The 19,845-nt window shown below is 41.4% G+C and overlaps 1 protein-coding gene across 1 annotated transcript; it reads right to left on the bottom strand.

Moving 5' to 3' along the window:
• Positions 1-3,836: 3,836 nt before the first annotated feature.
• LOC138176176 (hippocalcin-like protein 1) lies at positions 3,837-16,472 on the bottom strand. The gene is made up of 3 exons (XM_069106948.1): positions 16,036-16,472; positions 11,892-11,997; positions 3,837-4,782 (listed from the first exon to the last, which is right to left on the bottom strand). The coding sequence occupies exons 1-3, from the start codon at positions 16,411-16,413 to the stop codon at positions 4,685-4,687; spliced, it is 582 nt and encodes a 193-aa protein (XP_068963049.1). The 5' UTR covers positions 16,414-16,472; the 3' UTR covers positions 3,837-4,684.
• Positions 16,473-19,845: the final 3,373 nt, after the last annotated feature.

Below are 19,845 nucleotides of genomic sequence, written 5' to 3'. Positions count from 1 at the left end.
AGGGTCTGGAGTCATAGCAACACAGGCATATAGGGCAGACTTCAGACTGTGAATCTTCTTGTATCATTCCCCTTGTTCCTTCCCTCTCCTGTTCTTACCTGGGGAAATCTCCCCTAACGTGAATTTCTAGACTCAAGAATGCTTGCAGATTTCAAAAGCTACCCTTCCCCCCCCCAACCCCCCCACTTTTTATTCCCTCTTTATTCTAGAGTGGGTTTTTGCCCTAGGAAAGACAGTGATTCTCATGGATCTCAGTTCTTTGACCAGGTTACAGGACGATTATAGAATGTGGAGTCAGAGGAATTGGGTGTGAATTCCAGTTCTGCTACTTACCTACCACCTAAGTGACCTTAGGAAACACTCCTGTCCCTTCTGTGGGCCTTGGATTATTCATTCCTCCTCTGTGAAGTGAGGGTGTTGGAGATGTTGATCTCTAAGGACTTTTCCAATTCTGTATCCTATGATCCTACTAATAAAAGAAGAAGAGACAGAAAGATGAGAACTGGGGGAGGGGAAGAATAGGGGTAGAAGCAGAAAATAAAGAGAAACAGAAAGACAGGGATAGTTCAAGGTAGATTATATTTAAGTGCAGATTATGATGAAGTAGAAACAATGGGCCGCCTGGAAGATGAAACTGCCTATTTGGGAACTGTCAGGTTTTCGGGTTTTTTTTTAAAGGAATAAATGAGCTCATTAGCTATCTCAGGTGCACCCGGGGACGAGGTTTGTAATGCTTTTGTTGTTGTTGAGTTGTGTCTGCCTCTTTGTGACCTCATTTGGAGTTTTCCTGGCAGAGATACTGGAGTGGTGTACCATTTCTTTCTCCAGCTTTTTGACAGATGAGGAAACTTAGAGGGCTAAGTGACTTGCCCAGGGTCACACAGCTAGTGAGTGTCTGAGGCCAGATTTGAACTTGGGAAGAATCTTATTGACTTCTCTCCACTGCAACACCTAGCTGTCCACTGTAATGCTGACACCCTCGAATGTGGCTTCCGTAGTTCTTTCCTTGTTTTTTAATTGAAAATGACATAATGTGTAGGTCAGATAAACGCAACACAGGAGGCCTGCTAGCACAGGTTCACTCTTGATCTGGTCAGAAAGGAAAGACACTAAGAAGGGGTTAATAATCTTAGTTTATTCTAGTCTAGTTTTCTCAGAAGATGATTGCTGATAATGGGAGGACAAACACCAGCATTTCCTAATCACTCTCCTCGAAGGGGCTGGTGAGAAGGGGGGGGGAGGCAACTACCCCCACGTCTCAATGGGATTAGTCGAGATGGGCATAACTGGTGCATCCCCCTAAATTCCCTCAAGCCTCAATAGGGGCCAATTGAGGCTAACACAAATTCCCCCAAGCCTTGATGGGGGCTGATCAAGGCATGCACAGCATTTGTGTATTCAACCCTAAGTTTCCCCATTCACTGACCAGTGCCCACCTGCTTTATGGGGCAACAGACAAAGAAGGCATATTACCAGCAATAGCCTCATAACTATACATCACCCCATCCCTGTATCTCACTGTGTAGTCACAGTGGATGTTTATATTATTTATTATTATATAATGCTGTGCAAGCACAGTGGAGATGTTTTGAACCATAACTGTGGGAACTCATATCTAATAATAACAAAAATCTACTTCATACACACTAAAATCTACCTCACTTACAAAATGTCTTTTGAGATCATCAAAGCAAAGAGAGGACCAGAAAAACTCAAAGATTACATTCTACCCCTAGTCTCCCTAGGTCCCTAGTTTAGGGTCAGTTGAAGGTCTGGGCAGTTAGGGACAAGGTGGGAAAAGGAGGGTCTGCTGGAGTCCTAGCAGCATAGACATGTAAGGCAAACTTCAGACTTTGGATCTTCTTGTATCATACCTCTTGCTTCCTCCCTCTCCTGTTCCCATCTGGGGAAAACTATCAGGACATGAATGCTAAGAATCAAGAATACTTGCTGATATCAAATGCTACTCCCCCCCCTCTCTTTTTATTCCCTCTTTTTCTAGGGTGGGTTTTGTCTTAAGAAGAGTCGGAAATTCTCACAGATATTAGTTCTTTGACACCAGATAACCCAAAGATTATTGAATTTGGAGTCAAAAGAACTAGGTGTGAAAGTTCATAGTTTAACAGTTAGAAAAGACTGTAGGGAACAATTAGTTCAAGCTTCTCTTTTGGCAGATGAAAACAGACCCAAGAAAGGAAAGTGATTTGTTCAAGGTCTCATAGCTGGTGGGTCTCAAAGTTGGGATTTAAATCCAGTGGAATAGGAGTGAGTCTCCTACTACTGGAATTCTTTGGCGACACTTGACCTCTTTTATGTCATTGGCCCTCTTTGGCAATCTGATAAAGCCTATGGACCCCTACTCAGAATAAAATTTTTAAAATTCATAAATTAGAATACACAGGATTAGAAAAGAAACTAATTACACTGAAATAACAATTATCAAAATATTTAAGAAACAAGTTCACAGATCCCAGGTTAAGAACCCCTAGGTCAGAGGGCTTGTCAGGAAGGTTGTAAGAGGGGATTCTTGCTTTAGGGAGGGGGCTGAACTAGATGCCCTGTAAGAACCTTTCACACTCTGAAATTCCGCTCTGATATCCCATCACTCCTCTGTCTATTTCCCAACTGCTGTGAAACTGACACTTACCTTCAGGAACTTGGCTGAGTTGGGGTCTCTCTGAATTGCTCAGGGGATGCACAGAAAATCAGCACTGCTGCTCCTCGAAACCGTTCGGGTCCCAGGTGGCAAGAGGGAGCCGTGTGTCAGTGGGGACTTCCTCTGAAGAGGCTTTCTGAGAGTATATTTTGCATAGCTAAACTGAGCTGTGTGACTCATGTAAAATTCACTAGGAACCCAAGGATTTGTTTTTACCCCATTCATACACTGATCTTATATTTAGGGAGTATACTTTTCTTCAGTTCTTCCCTCTTGGATACTATTGAATGGATCTATACATTCCTACTTTTTAATTATTTCATGCAACAGGCAACAGGATTTGCCTCTACCCTGCTGAATTTCAGAGTATACTATCTGATCTTTTAGTAGCAAAATGACCAAAAAGTTTGAGTATTTTTTCTATACAGAACATGGCCAATGATAGATAACCAAGGCCTTCAGAAGACATGTATTTTCCACCAGATAAAAGCCTTTGGGATGTGCAACCCAAACCCCAAGATATACCACTCTCCTGGAATACTTTAAGAATCTGGGGATTTATTAGTCCTGCTACTCTCTGTACAGATGCAGAGTGAACTTCTCCATCTTTGATAATTGCTTGACTGAAAAAACATATCACTATGCAATCAACCTAGAGTTGAGCCTTTCTAAACTTAGCTAGTAGACTGGCCTTTGAATGCCAGACACACAATCTATCACCTGGCTTGGGCTTGAGCTCACTCTCCAGTTTAGTAGAACCTACCAGAGGTAGGACTCCAATGGCATGGACTTCAAGAATGCAGGGTCACCTCCAGATGCCAAACAGACACCAGACAAGGGGCTTTCCTGCCTGCACTATTCCTGTTCATATCATCCCTGGGCCCTGCTAAGCAATTTGCCTCCTCAACTGCTGTGCTGATTAAAAGTGGACAGAGAAAGAGCTGACAAGAAAAGTCATCATTTTATTTCAATTCATATCTCTTGGCATTAGGCAGATATTAAATAACACTGGAATGCATAAGATTGATCAACACAGTGACAATGCAAGGGACGAGGGGGGAGCAATGTTTACAAAGAGCAGGGTGAGCAGATTAACTGCCCCACACGGGATGGTGACCACTGGAAGCAACACGCCCCAGGGTGGAACTTTGATGGAAAAATTCAAGCTTCAGATCATTCCTTTTATTTCATGATTTTAATACAGGAAACGCTGGACCAACCAACAGTAAAAATGAACCTTGAACAAATATGTGCATTCAGGTATTGGACAGTGGAATAGCCATAATAAAGGCTAAACATGCATTTCTTCTGAAATACAGCAAATTGCAGATGCATAAATACCACAAAACAATCAGCATTGGGTTAATCACAGACCACTAAGGGAGGAAAAAGCTGGAAAAGCTGTCAGATGCATTAAATAGGTGACCTTACCATGAAACTGTACTTCACCATATATATATTTTATATGTTAAAAGAAAGCGAAGACCATCATCGGATAAGTGCAAGCCATTTTTTCCCAACAAAAAGAAAAAGAACAAATTCATGCACAGGAGAGGGTTCGTTCTGTCTGCTTTTAGCTTCCAACTCTTCAAACAGTCATTTTCAAAGCAAAATAAATTAACTAACCTTGGCTCTATTTTGTAAAGTCCTATCTCAGCTCTTCTCATGGTAATTAGAATGTATTCATACAGATTCCCCAAGTGAAGGGAGATGTCTCCCGCCCCTGGGGCCCAAGCCCCCCTTGCTGTCTGCATGAAACTTATCTCTAAGTGATATTAGGGGTCTGCAAAGGAATCAGGATGACAGAAGGAAAACTGATAATAAATTTGGGTGACCAAAGGACTTTGGCCCTGGTGTGGATGATGGGGGATTTGTGGCTGGCCATGCCACTGCATGGAGGGAAACCACCGGACCAAAGGACCTTATCCGAAAACAGCAGAGGAATGGTTTGAGAAGGCATCCATTTCTGTAAGCAAAGCTGGAATGACAAGCCAGTGGCTCTTTGCAACTGTCCAGATGTGGGCAGGGTTAGAACTGACTTGCGCTGCTTGGGTCACACTGTAACAACCGGACAATGGAAGGATCACTCTTGGCACCTTTAATGAATTCTTCCAGTGACAGTTTGCCTGAGGGGGAACAAAAGAACAACCAAAAAAAAAAAAGAAAAAAAGAAACCAAACAAAAGAGAAACAGGGTACCAAGCTCTGATCAAATATGCTGCTCCAAAGAAGGCATTTATCCTAATAAGCTAATAAGCTCACTTTTCAAACCTAAAACTTTGGCTTTCTAAAAATACAGAATATGATATTCTCTACTTAAAAGACTTGCTTTTTTTTAAATTCATTTTTTCATGATGAAGTACCATTGTATATAGTATGAAGGTTCAATATGGTGACCACAGTACATGCTAAAAGACCTTGTGAATCATTGTAAGAATCTGCTTTAAGGGGTGGCTAGATGGCGAAGTGAATAGAGCACCAGACCTGAGTTCAAATCCAACCTCAGACACTTAACACTTACTAGCTGCGTGACTTTGGGCAAATCACTTAACCCCAACTGCCCTGCCTTTCTCCCCTCCAAAAAAAGAAGAAAAAAAAAGAATATGTTTTATTTCTCAAAATTTCAAGATACTGGTAACTTTTTAAAAAAAAGGGCATAAACCCTAAACATACAACAGCCCAAATTGGAGAAACCCATACTTGGGAAAGAATCTGAATTAGTTTTTCACTGATTGGAACTATTATATCAAACTGAGCTTCCTGCTTCTGGGATAGGTACCTATTTCCCTGCCCTGGCCTCCACCACTGAACCACAGAATCGTAGAATGAAAGAACCCTCAAGATCACATATTCCAACTTTATCATTATATAGATTGGGATAATTAAAGCTCAGAGAGGATAAGTCACTAATAAACTCCAGTGGTTCCCCATCACCTTCAGGATTAAATAAAAAATCTGTTTGGCTTTTAAAGCCTTTCACACCCTGGCCCTTTCTACTTTTTCAGTCTTCTTACTCTTTATTCCCACCACCTCTGAAATCCAGCCACCTTGCTGTTCCTCACATAAGATACGCCATCTCCCAACTTGGTGAATTTTTACTGGCTATCTCCTAGGCCTGGAATTCTTTCCTTATTCATTCCCATCTCTTGGCTTCTCTGGCTTCTTTTAAGTTGTCAAGTCAAGACTTCTTCAAGAAACCTTTCCTAGTCTCTCCTTAATGCTGATTTACCTTCCTTCTGAGATTACCTTCTATTATATCTACATTTATATATGTGTATATAGATAGATATCTATAGATCTAGCCATTTATCATATATCTCTATTGATCTATTTTATATCTCTATAGATCTATATATGTATATGTAGGTATATCTATGTATATAGATATATTTCTATGTTTATGTATAGATATAGATTTATGGGTCTATATATAGATACATATAGATCTATATATGTATATATACATAGAGATACAAAAGAGATATCTATGCATACATACATATATTTATCTGTATCTTCTTATTCCTCTATTTCTTGTATGTACCATGTCTGTGTGTTGTCTCCTTCATTGGAATATGAGTTCCTTGAGGACAGGTGCTTTTTTTTTAACCCCTTGGGAGGCAATCTGGGTTAAGTGACTTGCCCAGGGTCACACAACTAGTGTCTGAAGCCAAATTTAACTCAGGTCCTCCTGACTCCAGGACCAGTGCTCTATCCACTCCCAGGCAGGGACTTTTTAAGCTTTTTTTTGTATCTCCAATGCTTAGCACAGTGTTTAGCACATAGTAAACTCTTAATGAGTAATTCTTGACTGACAGACTGGTTACAGAATTGAAAAATATTAGAGCTGAGATTCAAACCCAGGTCCCTTTGATTCCAAGTACAAATCCCAGTATCCCACTAACAGGATCTTGATACACAGTGGTCCTCACTTTCTTTGCTGCTTTCAGACAGGACTATAAGCCACTCAGAATGCCTGAGTGAAAAAGAATACTTTTCATTGAAGAAAAGAGCCCTTTTTAAAATCAAAGAAACCTTCACTTGTTCCTTCTAGGCTGAGGGTTCCTATGGTAAGAAGGATATCATACATCCAGTTTAAAGAGAAAGTAGAAAGGAATGAGGTTTGGTCAGGGGAGTGCTGTAGCCAGCTCTAACGGGTTTTCAATTATTGCATTTCCCGTGTGAGCATTTTGTCTCAGAAATCAGCAATCACTAAAAATTAGGGCTTGTTCTGTCGATTGTCTAGACTTAAGAAAGTATTCATACTGAAGATTAAATTTCAAAGTGTGTGTACCTACTCTTTTTTACCCTGGGAGATCTTGGTTGTTAAACATTTACTAGTAAGTGTCTGAGACCAAATTTAACTTCAGAAAGAGGAAGGAGTCTTCCTAACTCCAGGCCCACTCAACCACTTAGATGCAACCTTGGGCAAATCACTTTAATGTCTCTGAGCCTCATCTCAGTTCTCTCATGTAGAAAATAAGGGAGTGGGGAGACAGAAGTTAGAGTAGATCAGTGGTATCCAACTCAAACAGATCCTTGTATTGTTCTACATTTCTTGATTTCAGTGGGAGTGCAATGGAAGGCTCATATAATGAAATCATCACTAGACTGGAGGCCAGTGAATGTAGGCTAACAATGAGAGAAGATTTGCCCAAGGTTGCATCTAAGTGGTTGAGTGGGCCTGGAGTTAGGAAGACTCCTTCCTCTTCCTGAAGTCAAATTTGGTCTCAGACACTTACTAGCTGTGTGACCATGGGCAAAATCACTTAACCCTATTTGCCTCTGTTTCCTCATCCGTAAAATGAGAAGGAAATGGCAAAGCACTCTAGTATCTCTGCCAAGAAAACAATGAAGAGTCAGACACAACTGCAAAGTAGACCTGAGTTCAAATCCTGCTTCAGAGGTGTCCTAGCTATAGGACCCTGGGCATGTCACATGACCTCTGCCTCAATTTCCTCATCCATAAAATGGGAATGATAAGAGTATCTACTGCTCAGGGATGTTGTGAGGATAAAATGAGAAAACATTTATAAAGTACATCATAAACGTTAAGGAGCTATATAAATACTAGCTAATATTAAACAGCAGAATTGAGATTTAAAGTCAAATGCTCTCACTTCAAATATAGCACTCCTAGAATTGTTTAAACCTGACTCCTGAGATAATTGAGGTAAAAGTGCTCTGTTATTGTAGACTGCTATGTAAATGTTAGATGCCATCATCACCATCACCACTGTCAGCATCATCATCATCATCACATTCAGGGAGGAAAAGCCTCAACTTCTTTGGGTAATACACGCTAATAGTCCATTAAGTGGGGAAATCCTCCCCTTAAATCTACTCTTTTAAAAGTAAAATCTTCTTTATTTATTATTATGTCCAGTGAACACAGCAACCAGGCTGGCTACCTAGGGGGCATGTATAAGATCATAGAATTTACAGCCAAAAAAGGTCTGAAAGACCACACAGTAGTAGAAACAAAAATCATGGACATTTTCTCCTTAGCATTTTAAGGTTTGCAAAGTGCTTTAAATTCCTTGTCTTGGGGTAGGTCTGTTTAATATTCATTCTGTTGTATGCCCAAGGTCACTCAGGCAGGAAGCAGATCCGAGATTTAAGCTCAAGTCCAGAACTTCTTCTGCTCTAGCACACTCAAGAGTCAGAATGCCCAAAACAAAATACCTAGACTACTCTAGAATGTCAGAACTGGCAGGAACCTCTGAGATTAATGAATTTCTCCCCCACACCCTTGCATTTTCCAGATGGGGAAACTAAGGCTCAGAGAGGACAAGTGATTCCTCTAAGGTTACAGAACTAGGGAATAGTAAATCCGGGACTAGAAACCAAGGTCAATCCTATTCCTACAACACCATCCTCAAGCACTGCCTGTGTCTCATCCCTCCTCTTCCATCTCCAGATAAACTAAGAATAACCATTTACTCCGCCAGAAATTTATTTGTGAAGGGAGGAAACTTTGCCTGATTCAACCTTTGTTCCCCTCAGGCTATAGAGCACAATGCAGGACAGGAGGAATAGGCCCATCTCAGGCCCTGTGTTTATGTGATTGCTGTGTGTCCTATTGAAAGACAAGCACATAGCTTCTTTTCCTTTCACCTGGCAATTAGGTGTTATTATGGGTTTCCCATTGCTTCTCTCTGTCACTAGAGCTACTGTCCCGGTCAGTAATTAGACACTCATATGTAGGTATGATGTCACTTGAGGGTCAGAGATGGGACTGGAATCCAGTGACTGAGTTTCCTGCCTATCTCTGTAGCTGTCTACTTAGCCATTGTGCTTGGATGCTTCCTGGAATGCCAGTGATTATGACAGATGATGATAAAATCTCATGCCCTGGGGGTCTTGGCATTGCCCAGCCCAAGCAGTCCTTGTAAACAAGACTCAAAGAACTGGTTAAATATTTAAGAAGGCTTCAGTGTAGCCAATGGCTCTGTTGTCTTCTCAGGAGGGTGGAAAAGAGTGGGTGGTTGAAAAGCAGGTCTGACTCTCTCTGATGCAGTAAATGTACTGGGATTGGAGCACATAAACTCTTGTGGGCCAACCAACTAGTGACCCAGGACAGAGATATTTGTTTTCCAGGAATAGGTTTAAAAGGGGGAGGACTGGGTACATTGAATGCCTGCTTTTACAAACAACCTATCTTTTTACCAGCTAGAGAGGCCTCCTTCTACTAGCATATACTCAAATTACCTTAGTCACCACTTCCCATTATTTTAAATTAAAGTTAGGGCATCCTAAAATGTCAGAGCCAATGTCCCTTCCCCCATTGGAGGGACCCTTCCCCCTCAGACCTCATATGACCCTTTGTTTTGTAGCTTTCCATTGTATTTATCATGAGGCAGCTGGTGGCCCAGTGAATACAGCGCTGGGCCTGGAATCAGTAAGACTGGTTAAATCTGATTGCAGAGACTTACTAGTCGTGTGACCCTGGGGAAGTCATTTAACCTGTTTGCCTCAGTTTCCTTAACTGTAAAATGAGGATAATAATGCCACCTTCCCTGCAGGATTACCATGAGGGTCAAATGAGATAATATTTGTAAAAGTGTTAAGCATAGTGCCTGATGATACATAAATGCTTATTCCCTTCCTTCCTCCTTCCTCCATTTATCACGTAATCCAGTTATGTGACTATTATTCTATTTGTCTAAGTACAAAGAGGCCAAGGACTGTAGCAAAACAACACTGGATTTGGTGATGGAGCATCTGGGTTTGAAGACACTTCCTTTCTCTGGACCTTGGTTTTCCCATCTCTAAAATGAAAAGGTTGTACCCAATGACCTCCAAGGTCCTTCCCAAACTCTGATCTAAAACATTTCATCTCCCTCAGCACTTAGTTCAGTGGCACTTAATAAATATTAGTTGTTAATTGAAAGGATCTTAGAGGCTGTCTGGTACAACGCTCATTTTTCAGAGGGGAAAATGAAGAGTGCAGAGAGGTAATGACCTGTCCAAGGTTCTGAGGAACATCTTTTTGGGATGCTCTTCAGAATTAAAGGATCACTGTTAGACCTTGGAGTTTTCTTTTAGTGGAACGTGGATGGGCTGCTGTTTTTATTTTTGTTAACTCCATAGAATAAGGGGTTTTTAACCTCATATCATCTCAATAGCTACAGGTAAAGTAACTTTCTTACATGAACTGTCCCACAGTGGAATGGTCTGAGTTGGGAAGTTGTTGTCCAGTCATTTTTCAGTCATGTCTGATTCTCCATGGCCTCATCTGGGGTTTTCTTGGCAAAGATACTGCAGTGCTTTGCCATTTCCTTCTCCAGCTCATTTTACAGATGGAGAAACTGAGGCAAAGAGTGACTTGTCCAGGGTCACATAGCTAGTAACTATCTGAGGGCAGATTTGAGTTCAGGGAGATGAATCTTTCTGCCCCCAGGCCTGGTGCTCTATCCACTGCCCCAGGCTTAGAAAGTAAGGTGTGTGATATTGATTTGGAGTCAGAAGACCTGTATTCAGATCCCAGCGTGTCTATTTACTATGGGACATTGGGTAAATCACTCAGTTTCTTCATTTGCAAAATGTAGGTGCAGTATGACTAGAGCAAGGGTTCTTAACCATTTTTGTATATCATAGACCCTTTTATCAGTCTGGGGAAGTTCCTGGGCCCCCTTCTCAGAATAATAGTCTAAAATGGATAAAATAAGATACAGGATTACAAAGAAAACCAAAAATGTTGAAATATAGCTATCAAAGTTGGTTTTTTTTTGAGGGGAGAAGGCAAGGCAATTGGGGTTAGGTGACTTGCCCAAGGTCACATAGCTAATAAGTGTTAAGTGTCTGAGGTAGGATTTGAACTCAGGTTCTCCTGACTCCAGGGCCTGTGCTCTATTTACTTCACCACCTAGCTGCCCCCAAAGTATTTTTTTTTTTACAAGTTCATGAATCTCAGATTAAGAACCCCTGTGTCAGATGATTCTAAGGTCCTGTCTAGCTCAAAGACCACTAGCCTTTGTAGTTCCCAATCCCTGGAGTTCTAAGAGCAGAAACTGAATGGCTGCTTAGGATGGGACAGAGGTAATTCTTGCTTAGCAACAGGTTGGAATAAGTGGCCTCCCTCCTAAGCCTGAGACTGAAATAAACAAGACCTTTCCTCTTGTCCCTTAGAAAGAAGGGATGCCTGGGACCTTGGAGGGAGGAGGGGTCACTACTGTTCAAGATTCTCTGGATCCCCTTCTCTCAGCCTTTCCTAAGCTCCCAGGGAGGGCCAACTCCTCTGAGTTCTAAGAAAGAAGTTTTCAGCCCCAGAGGATAAATTAGAATGTGGAACACTCTGTTCCAATCCACACAGTGCACAGAGCATGCCGTGTGTATTTAGAGCTGGGCTGGATGACTGAAGGTGTTTATTAGGAAGTAGTGGGGCCCAGTCAACATGATCTGAAGATGAGAAAACAAGCAGAGATGGCTGCAGGGGACAGCTTTCTGCGGAAAATTACCAAGTTACCCAGGTTTCCATTGAGCATAGGAAAAGGTGCTTTTAATCAGCCCCAAAGGTAACTTCAGGGACAGGCCTGACTTTCTTCCATTACTGTCTGCTTCTCTGCAGTCTGTATGATTCAGTTGCTGAAGCCTCCCACCCCTGGATCCCACTTACGGGCTTTGACTTCAGGCTGGAGGATTGGGAGAGGGGAGAGGAGGGAGGAATCTGGGGTATGGACGAATGCGTTTTGGCTTCTAATAACACCAAGCAGAGAGACTGCCCCATAGCTTACCATCATTGTTTGTGTCCATCTGCCGGAAAATTTTGTCTGTTCGCTTCTCGGGAGTGGACTCATCTTCAGGCATTTTCATTACCGAGGATACCATTTTGTATATGGCCTGGAGGAGTACAAGGAAGAAGAGGTTTTTTAATAGACTTTGGGAAGCTCCAGGAGGAGGAGCAAAGATCTAAGCTCATTACCCAGTTTGCAAACACAGTTACATGGGCACATAAGTTGGTGCCTTATACAGTCTTCCCCAGATTGAAAAAAAAGTTAAGCCCTGCCATCACTCCCTCCCACCCACACCACTCTGATAATGCACAGTGAAAGGAAAGGCTGGGAAGCAAAACTCTATGACTGAGAAATTTTCCCAACTACTAATCAATGGGCCCATATTGGGGTCTCTGGTGTGACGAGCTGCTGCTAGAGTCTCAGATCATCATTAACTAAAGCCTTCCCTATCAGGTCACTAACACCACAGCAGGGATTAGTTAAGTTGCCAGCTAGCTGTGAGCATGCATAGGACTTGCCATATGAGGAATGGGGCCAGAATCATTAGGGCTTTCATAGCCAAGTACAATCAAATTTGAGGGTCTCTAAAATCCTTCTGAGGACCATATCTAAGATTTATAACCACTTTCCCCTGTAACCTCACATGGTACTTTGTTTTGTATCTATTTGATGTACTTGTCCAGCAATATTGTGTATTTAGCTATCTTTATGAACCATATCCACCTTCTAGAGTGACCAGGTGTGGGGAACCTGCAGCCTTCAGGCCTGTATCTAGACTATAAGCTCCATGTGGGCAAGGGCAATATCTTATCTAACTTAGTATTCTCCACCGGGGCTTAGCAAAGAGCTCTGCACACAGTTGGTATTTAATAATCATGCCTTTATAGAAGAAGCATCACAGCCATTTATAATTATGCACATCATGATAAACATGGCACACTGAAAACCATTAGAAGATACTGATCAAATTGTCAGATCTTGGGATTTAGATGCTGATAGAAAGTGGAAAATAGCTGAATTAAGTCCCACTTGAGCGAATCCTAGTTTTTTCCCACTCACCAAGAATCAGAGGCAAAAATCTCAATAGTTGGCAGTGATAACTTTTGTTATCTGATAACTGATAACTGATAATCTGATAACTGATAACTCAGTGAGTCTTTTGCTGATAGAAGTGTCCCTCTGAAAATGGGTCAGTTTTTACAAATGAGCTAGGTTATAATGTACAAATATAAAGCCCATATAAAATGGAGCTTCTGTTTCTCATCTTATGCTTACATGCAAGAACCAGATAGGTGGTAGCTGAAGTATATACACCTTAAAATAATGATGCCGGGGTGGCTAGGTGGCGCAGTGAGTAAAGCACCAGCCCTGGAGTCAGGAGGAACTGAGTTCGGTTCTGGCCTCAGACACTTAACACCTGCACAAAAAAACTAGCCGTGTAACCTTGGGCAAGTTACTTCACCCCAATTGCCCTCCAAAAGGAAAAAAATAAATAAATAAAGATGCCCCACAATTGACTTTCTGCAGGTTAACTTCAACCTAGTTGAGGAATTTGTAGATCAGGTTAGCCACTGATCTATCCTGGAGGGTATGAAAATACCCTTTTACAGTGGTACTACCTCCCCATCCCTTCCTGTCCTGGAGACACACAGGGAAGTGTTAGCCCACTGTGTTCCATGCATTTTCCCCCCACAATCTTCTTGGCTCTGAATAGGTCCTAGTAGGTCTCTCATCTCAACCCTTTCCACGCATAGAAGAGAGATAAATCTCTGATGGGAACTGGATTTCAGCTGGAATCCAGAAGTTAAGATTTCTAAATTTGTTTGTATTACTGTCATAATCTAGGAATTTTTGTTAATTATAGAGCAGTATGTAAATATCAATTACAACTTTTCTTGTTACTACTTCTCCTCCTCCTCCTCTCAAAGAAAGGGTGGAAAATCTATAGCATGTGAGCTGAAAGTGGCATGTCATTAATAGGATCTGGGGTAAGACAGCCAGTATCAGTCCCAAAGAAAACTGGGAAGTCAGTGAAGTTTGTCTTTGACACTTTCCTAGCTCTGCCATTGACTAGCTGGGTGATTTGGGGCAAGTCATTAATCATGTCTGGGTTTTATTTTCCTTCTCTGTAACATGAGAAGAATGGATTATGACAGCTAAGGTCCTTTGTCATATTTTAATTTCTTCTCTTTTTCCTAGTGCCTAGGTGTCGAATAACAACTCCTATCCTGTGCCTTATTCCTGCTTTAAGCTGACCATTTATCTTTGCTAAGGAGTTAACAGATTACTAAATCAACAGGAGCTGGTGATAGGTTGGTATTCCATATGGTGATTCACACATAGTAGAGAGTCAATAAATATTGAGTGATGGTTTAGGTACGACTCCTCCTAGGGGTCACTTTTTTTTTTTTTAAAGCAGTCGGGGTTAAGTAACTTGCTCAAGGTTACACAGCCAGTTATTTCTGGGTGTGGTGCTGAGTGGCTGAGCTAGGGGTCACTTTTATAACCCTCCCTAATTCCTTTCCTACCTTTTGACCAGTCACATTGGCTGCTGTGGGACCAAGATTGTCTTCTCAGGCTGTTTTTGCATCTACCCAGGGCTCAATCACCTTCTTGCCAATCCCAAGGGTGGGGTGAATGAAAAAGGATTTAGCATACTTCCTCTGAGAGACTGCCAATGCCTATCCAAAGGCAATGGATTTTCTCAGTGTTAGAGCTTGTCCCACGACACAACCAATCCATGAAGCCCCTGGGGCCAGCATAGAACCCTAGTTAACAACTTAAGCTTGTATAATGCTTTAGGTGTTATATCTATTACTTTACTTGATCTTCACAGTTCCATGAGGATGTTGTAAAGATAAAGTTTGAGTATTATTATACCCATTTTACCAGTGGGGAAATGGAGACTCAGGAAGACCTGGAGACTTGTTTAACGTTACAGAACTGGCAAAGTTGACATTTGAGTCCAGGTCCTTTATGCCACATTAATTTTACTATAACACTATGTTCAGATCCTAGGAGTAAATAACCTAAGGGTATAGGATCTTGGGTTAGGTAAGTAAGCCACAAACAGGAAATGAGACGGTTGTTTGATTCTTTTTGACCTCACTAGCTAAGCAACTATAAACCAGTTTATATTACCTTTCTGAGACTCAGTTGTAAAATGGGCATAATACGAGCTATCACAGGTATTTCATAGAGTTCTTCTGTTGTACAAATAAGATGATGTGGATAAAATGTTTGGTAAAATGTAAAGCACTATATAAAGGCCAGCTATTACTGTTACCATTGTTGTTATTTCAGCCTTCTCAGCCCTCACGGGATTATTATAATTATTATTACTATTATAGCTTTGTCAATTTTCATGGGCTTATACCATACAATCCATCACGAAGATGTTTCAGTCACCCAAGTCTAGCTGAAGCAGAAGCAAAAAATGGCCATGTGTCAAATCAGGCTTGGAGTACAGTAGGGAGGAAGCAGTGCTTCACGTTTTCTCTAGGGCTGTGAGATCTCAGGGCAGAAGAAACAGTTAGACATCAGCAAGTCTAGCTCCTTGCCTCCAGGCATCATCATCATCATCATCATCATTATATAGTATATTAAGATGGCAGCTAAAGTTCTTTATTATATGCAAATCAATTTATATGTTATAATGAGCATTTTGAACTTTACAAAGTACTTTCTTTGAAATAATTGAGTATTATTCAAAATACTTATAATTTACTCATAAATGATGTGAGTATTACTGAGACTTTGAAAAGTGAAATGACTTGGCCAGTGTCATAGAACCAGCTTTGGAACTGGTACTCCTTGATCCCAAGGCCAGCCCTCTTTCTATTATACCAGAGTGGAAGCCAGAGTTGATCATGCAAATCTCATTTGTGAAAATTTCAATAGACATCCTTCATTCTCCTTAGCAAATAGGCTGAATTGATGTCAGCTTAAATAACCCCACGCTTAAGGAATTTAAGAATTCTAGCTAGGTCTAGACCTAGCTCAGCCATCCATTGATGTGTAACTTTGAACAAGTCATCTTTCTGGGCCTCAGTTTCCTCTCTAGAATGAAGAGGCTATATATGCTGGATGATCTCTCATGCCTTTCTCTTCCAGGCATAGCAGCTGAGGTCCCCAGAGTCCTCACCTGTACAATTTCGAGCATCTCCCCACGGCTTATATAGCCATTACCATCAAGGTCATACATGCTAAATGCCCACTTCAGTTTCTGTTCCAGCTTCCCCCGAGAGGTGACACTCAGGGCAATGATGAATTCCCTGAAGTCAATCGTCCCATCACCATTTGTGTCGAAGGTGCGGAAGACGTGTTCTGCAAACTTTGATGCGTCGCCATAGGGGAAGAAGTTGGCGTATATCTTTTTGAACTCATCGACAGTCAAGTGGCCAGTGGGACAGTCCTTTAGAAACCCTTTGTACCACTCCTGCAGCTCATGGTCTGTGAATTCAGTGTTCTCCCGGAGATCCTGGAGCACCTCAGGACGGAGCTTGCTGTTTTGCTTCCCCATTCTGTCCTCCCAGATAACTTAAAACCTGGAAAACATGGAACTGTGCTCAGTTATCAAATGTTACCTGTAGTCTTTTTGCAATATCCAGATGATTCACCTCTCAGCACTGGGATGGGATGGCTCAGAATCCCAAACTATCAAAGTGAGAGTTTTCCCTCTAATGTATTCAAAACCTTTTCTTTTTTTAGACTCTTCTCTCTCCCTTACCCTTAGCCATTTACCAAGCTCTAGAGTCCATCTCAACAATAGCTTTCTTTCTTTTAAAAAAATTACTTATTTTCATATTCTTTTTAAAAAAATTTTGAGCTCCAAATTCTCTCCCTTCCTCCAGTCCCTCCCCCACCCATTGAGAAGGCAAGCAATGATATTAATTATACACGTGAAATCATGTAAAAATATTTCCTTATTAGCCATGTTGCAAAAAAGAAAGCAAGAAAATCAGAGAAAGTGGTAAAATTATATTTCAGTCTACACTCCATCAGATCTCTCTCTGGAGATGGATAGCATTTTTTATCATGAGTCCTATAAAATTGTCTTAGATCAGTGTATTGACTAAGTCTTTCACAGCTGATAAGCATTACAATATCAGCAATATCTTTCAAATTCATCCCTCTTCTCTAGTTCTATTGCTCCAGTTCTGGTACCTCTATCCCTTATCCCTCTACCCACCTGGACTATTATAACAGCCTCCCAACACCTCTTCCAGCCACCATTTTCTTTCACCTCTAACTTCTACAAGGCTAGTATTCTTTATGCACATTTGATTGTATCCTTCCTTTTCTTGAAACATCAATAATTTCCTAATGTTTAAACCATAAAGGTTGAAGACATACAAGGCTTGGACAACCTAAGACTTCCCTTTCCAGCCTTATCTTTTATTATTCTCCTCCACATATTCTACACTCTTGCCAAATTGCTCTCTTCCCCTGGACATGTACTGTGTTCACTTACCTCTGTGTCCTTCTGGGCTTCTCTAGGACCTTCCTCCCTCCTTTTGCCTACTGAATTGCTACTCATCCTTTAAGGCTCATCTCAAGTTCTACCTCCTCCAAGAAGCCATCTCTGATTCCCTCTTGACAGTAAGGAATTTCTGTGCTTTCCATAGCACTCCCCATTCTCTGCCCCACTCTCCCACCTCTTTAATGCACTTTTAATGTAAACCATATGGTATAGTTGCAGACATTAATACATAACCTCCATGTAGAACATTCCATGAGGGGAAGGGCTAAGTCTTGTCTAAACTTTTTATTTCACAAGAATCTTATAACAGGAAAGGTCCTCCTGTGTATCTGATTCAACCTATAACTGAACAGGAATCCCACAACCAAGTGACATAGGGGTGGATATGGAATCAGAAAGACTTGAGTTCAAATCCTACTTCAGACATGGGCAGGTCACTTGACCCCTGTCTGCCTCAGTTCCCTCATCTGTAAAACAGGGATAATGATAGCACCTATCTCCCAGAGTGGTTGTGAGGATGAAATAAAATTAATATTTGTAAAACACTCTAAGAACTTTAAAGGACTATATAAATGCTATTATTATCAAAGGCTGTGCCAGGGGAATGTAAGCTCTGGCAGAATCAGAAAAAGGAACATGGAAGGGGCAGTATTTGAGTTGGACCTTGAAGAATAGTCAGGATTTCAAAGGAGGAGAATATGAGGAGGAGGTGGAGTGGGAAGGCCCCTCTATATATAGGGGATGGCACAAACAAAAGGTCAGAGATAGGAAAGGACAGAGCGTGCATCCAGGGAACACAAAGTCTAGTTTGGCCGGTGAAGGAAGTTGGAGAAAGTCAGGTCAAAGACAGGGGGTTCAAGCCAGATTGTAGTGAACTTTGAATGCTAAGTTATGATTTTATTGTTCCATCCTCAAAGTCATAACCTTATAAACAGAAAGACCAAATCAGAGACAAATATTTACAGAACACATGCATAGTGTATGTAGGGGAGAATCTTTGTTCCCCATTTCGGCACAGTACGGTATACACAACGATGTAATATAAACATACAGTTTGAGCAATTTTGGCAAAGTACACTACTAAAGTGGCCAGGCAAACTCAAGGGGATCTAAGGCAATTAGGTAAGAATCAAAGAGGCTTTCATCTGGGCTTCAAATGTCCATTTTACATATTAAAACCCAGCACCCCAAAGGCCAGGCCCAAACAACCATATGGCCAGAGAACCTACCAATCTCTTAAACTCTTTCTCATTTTCCTGCAGTCAGTCCATTTATGCCTGCTTTGTCTAGCCCCTATCAATCCTCATTCTGCTCCAGGGCAAAACTAACACTAGCTGCTACTCATTAATGACATACAACAGGCTGAGCCCTACCGAAGGTGTGTTGCCATTTGCTGCTTCTGTGAAGGGGGCAGCTACCAACACTTCAGCCCCAGGGGAGGGGTGGGAGGTTACTCTTGCTCCATCAGTCATTCATGTTTGACTCCCTGTCTCACCTTTGCTGTTTAAACAAACACAATTTCCCAGTTTCAGGGAATTTCGACTCAATGCTCCCAGCATTCCCTGGCATGCCAGTTGTCCAGCTGGTCACATCCAGTAGTGGAGGCCTTATGGGTGTGAGAAGGAAGAAAGCTTCCTTGGGAGACAAGAGACTTGAATTCTAGTTTCCAACCCTGAAAAACTTATCAGGTAGAAGACCTTGGGCAAGTCACCTCCCTTCCTCTGGCTCTCAGTTTTCTTACCTATAAAAAGAAGTATTTAGAAATGATGATCTCTAATGTGTCTTCTGATTCTAACATTTATGAATCTCTTCTAAAACCTGAGAATTAAGGCAGATCTTAGGCAATCTCACTCTGACACGAATGAGCAGGGTATCTTTTCATCTAGCACATTTTAATACATCCCAACAGTGCATGCGATGGATAAGGGAGAATTGAGAAGAATCCAAACCTGGATAATTAAAATATTTTGCCTCTGATGTCTCATTGTGGTATGAAGAGGACCCTGGGTCCTGAAGATTACACCAATGGAACACAATTTCTGGCGAGTCCCACTGAACTAAGGCTTTGAGAATAGGTCTCAAGATGGGCTGCATGGCTGTTAGCTAGCCAAGTTCATAGAGGCTCATCACCAGGTGGTCTGTAGGGTGAAGAATTTGTCAGCAAGTCTTAAAAAGAATTTACTAAATTTTAGCAGGGCTGAGATCTGTTTTGGTAGAGGGAGCACCAAGAAAATAACAGAACCTCTGAAGTGATGAAATATGAAAAAGTTTTTGCTAAATGAATCGAGCTTTTCAGAACCCTACAAAGGCTCATTAGAATCCAAAACAATGAGAAAGAGATTTGTCTAACCATCCACATAGAAAAAACAAAGTGGATGAAAAAGCTGCTATTTCTTCTAGTTAATGACATGTATATAGCAGGGCAGTCCATCAAGTAAGTCCATCAATATGTATATTTTGACAAGAATTACT

This window comes from Petaurus breviceps, unplaced genomic scaffold (assembly GCF_028583685.1).
Source record: "Petaurus breviceps papuanus isolate PSGF00001 unplaced genomic scaffold, PetGlider_PUasm1.0 83653, whole genome shotgun sequence".
Taxonomy (NCBI): Eukaryota; Metazoa; Chordata; class Mammalia; order Diprotodontia; family Petauridae; genus Petaurus; species Petaurus breviceps.
This window is presented reverse-complemented; position numbering and strand designations above follow the sequence as displayed.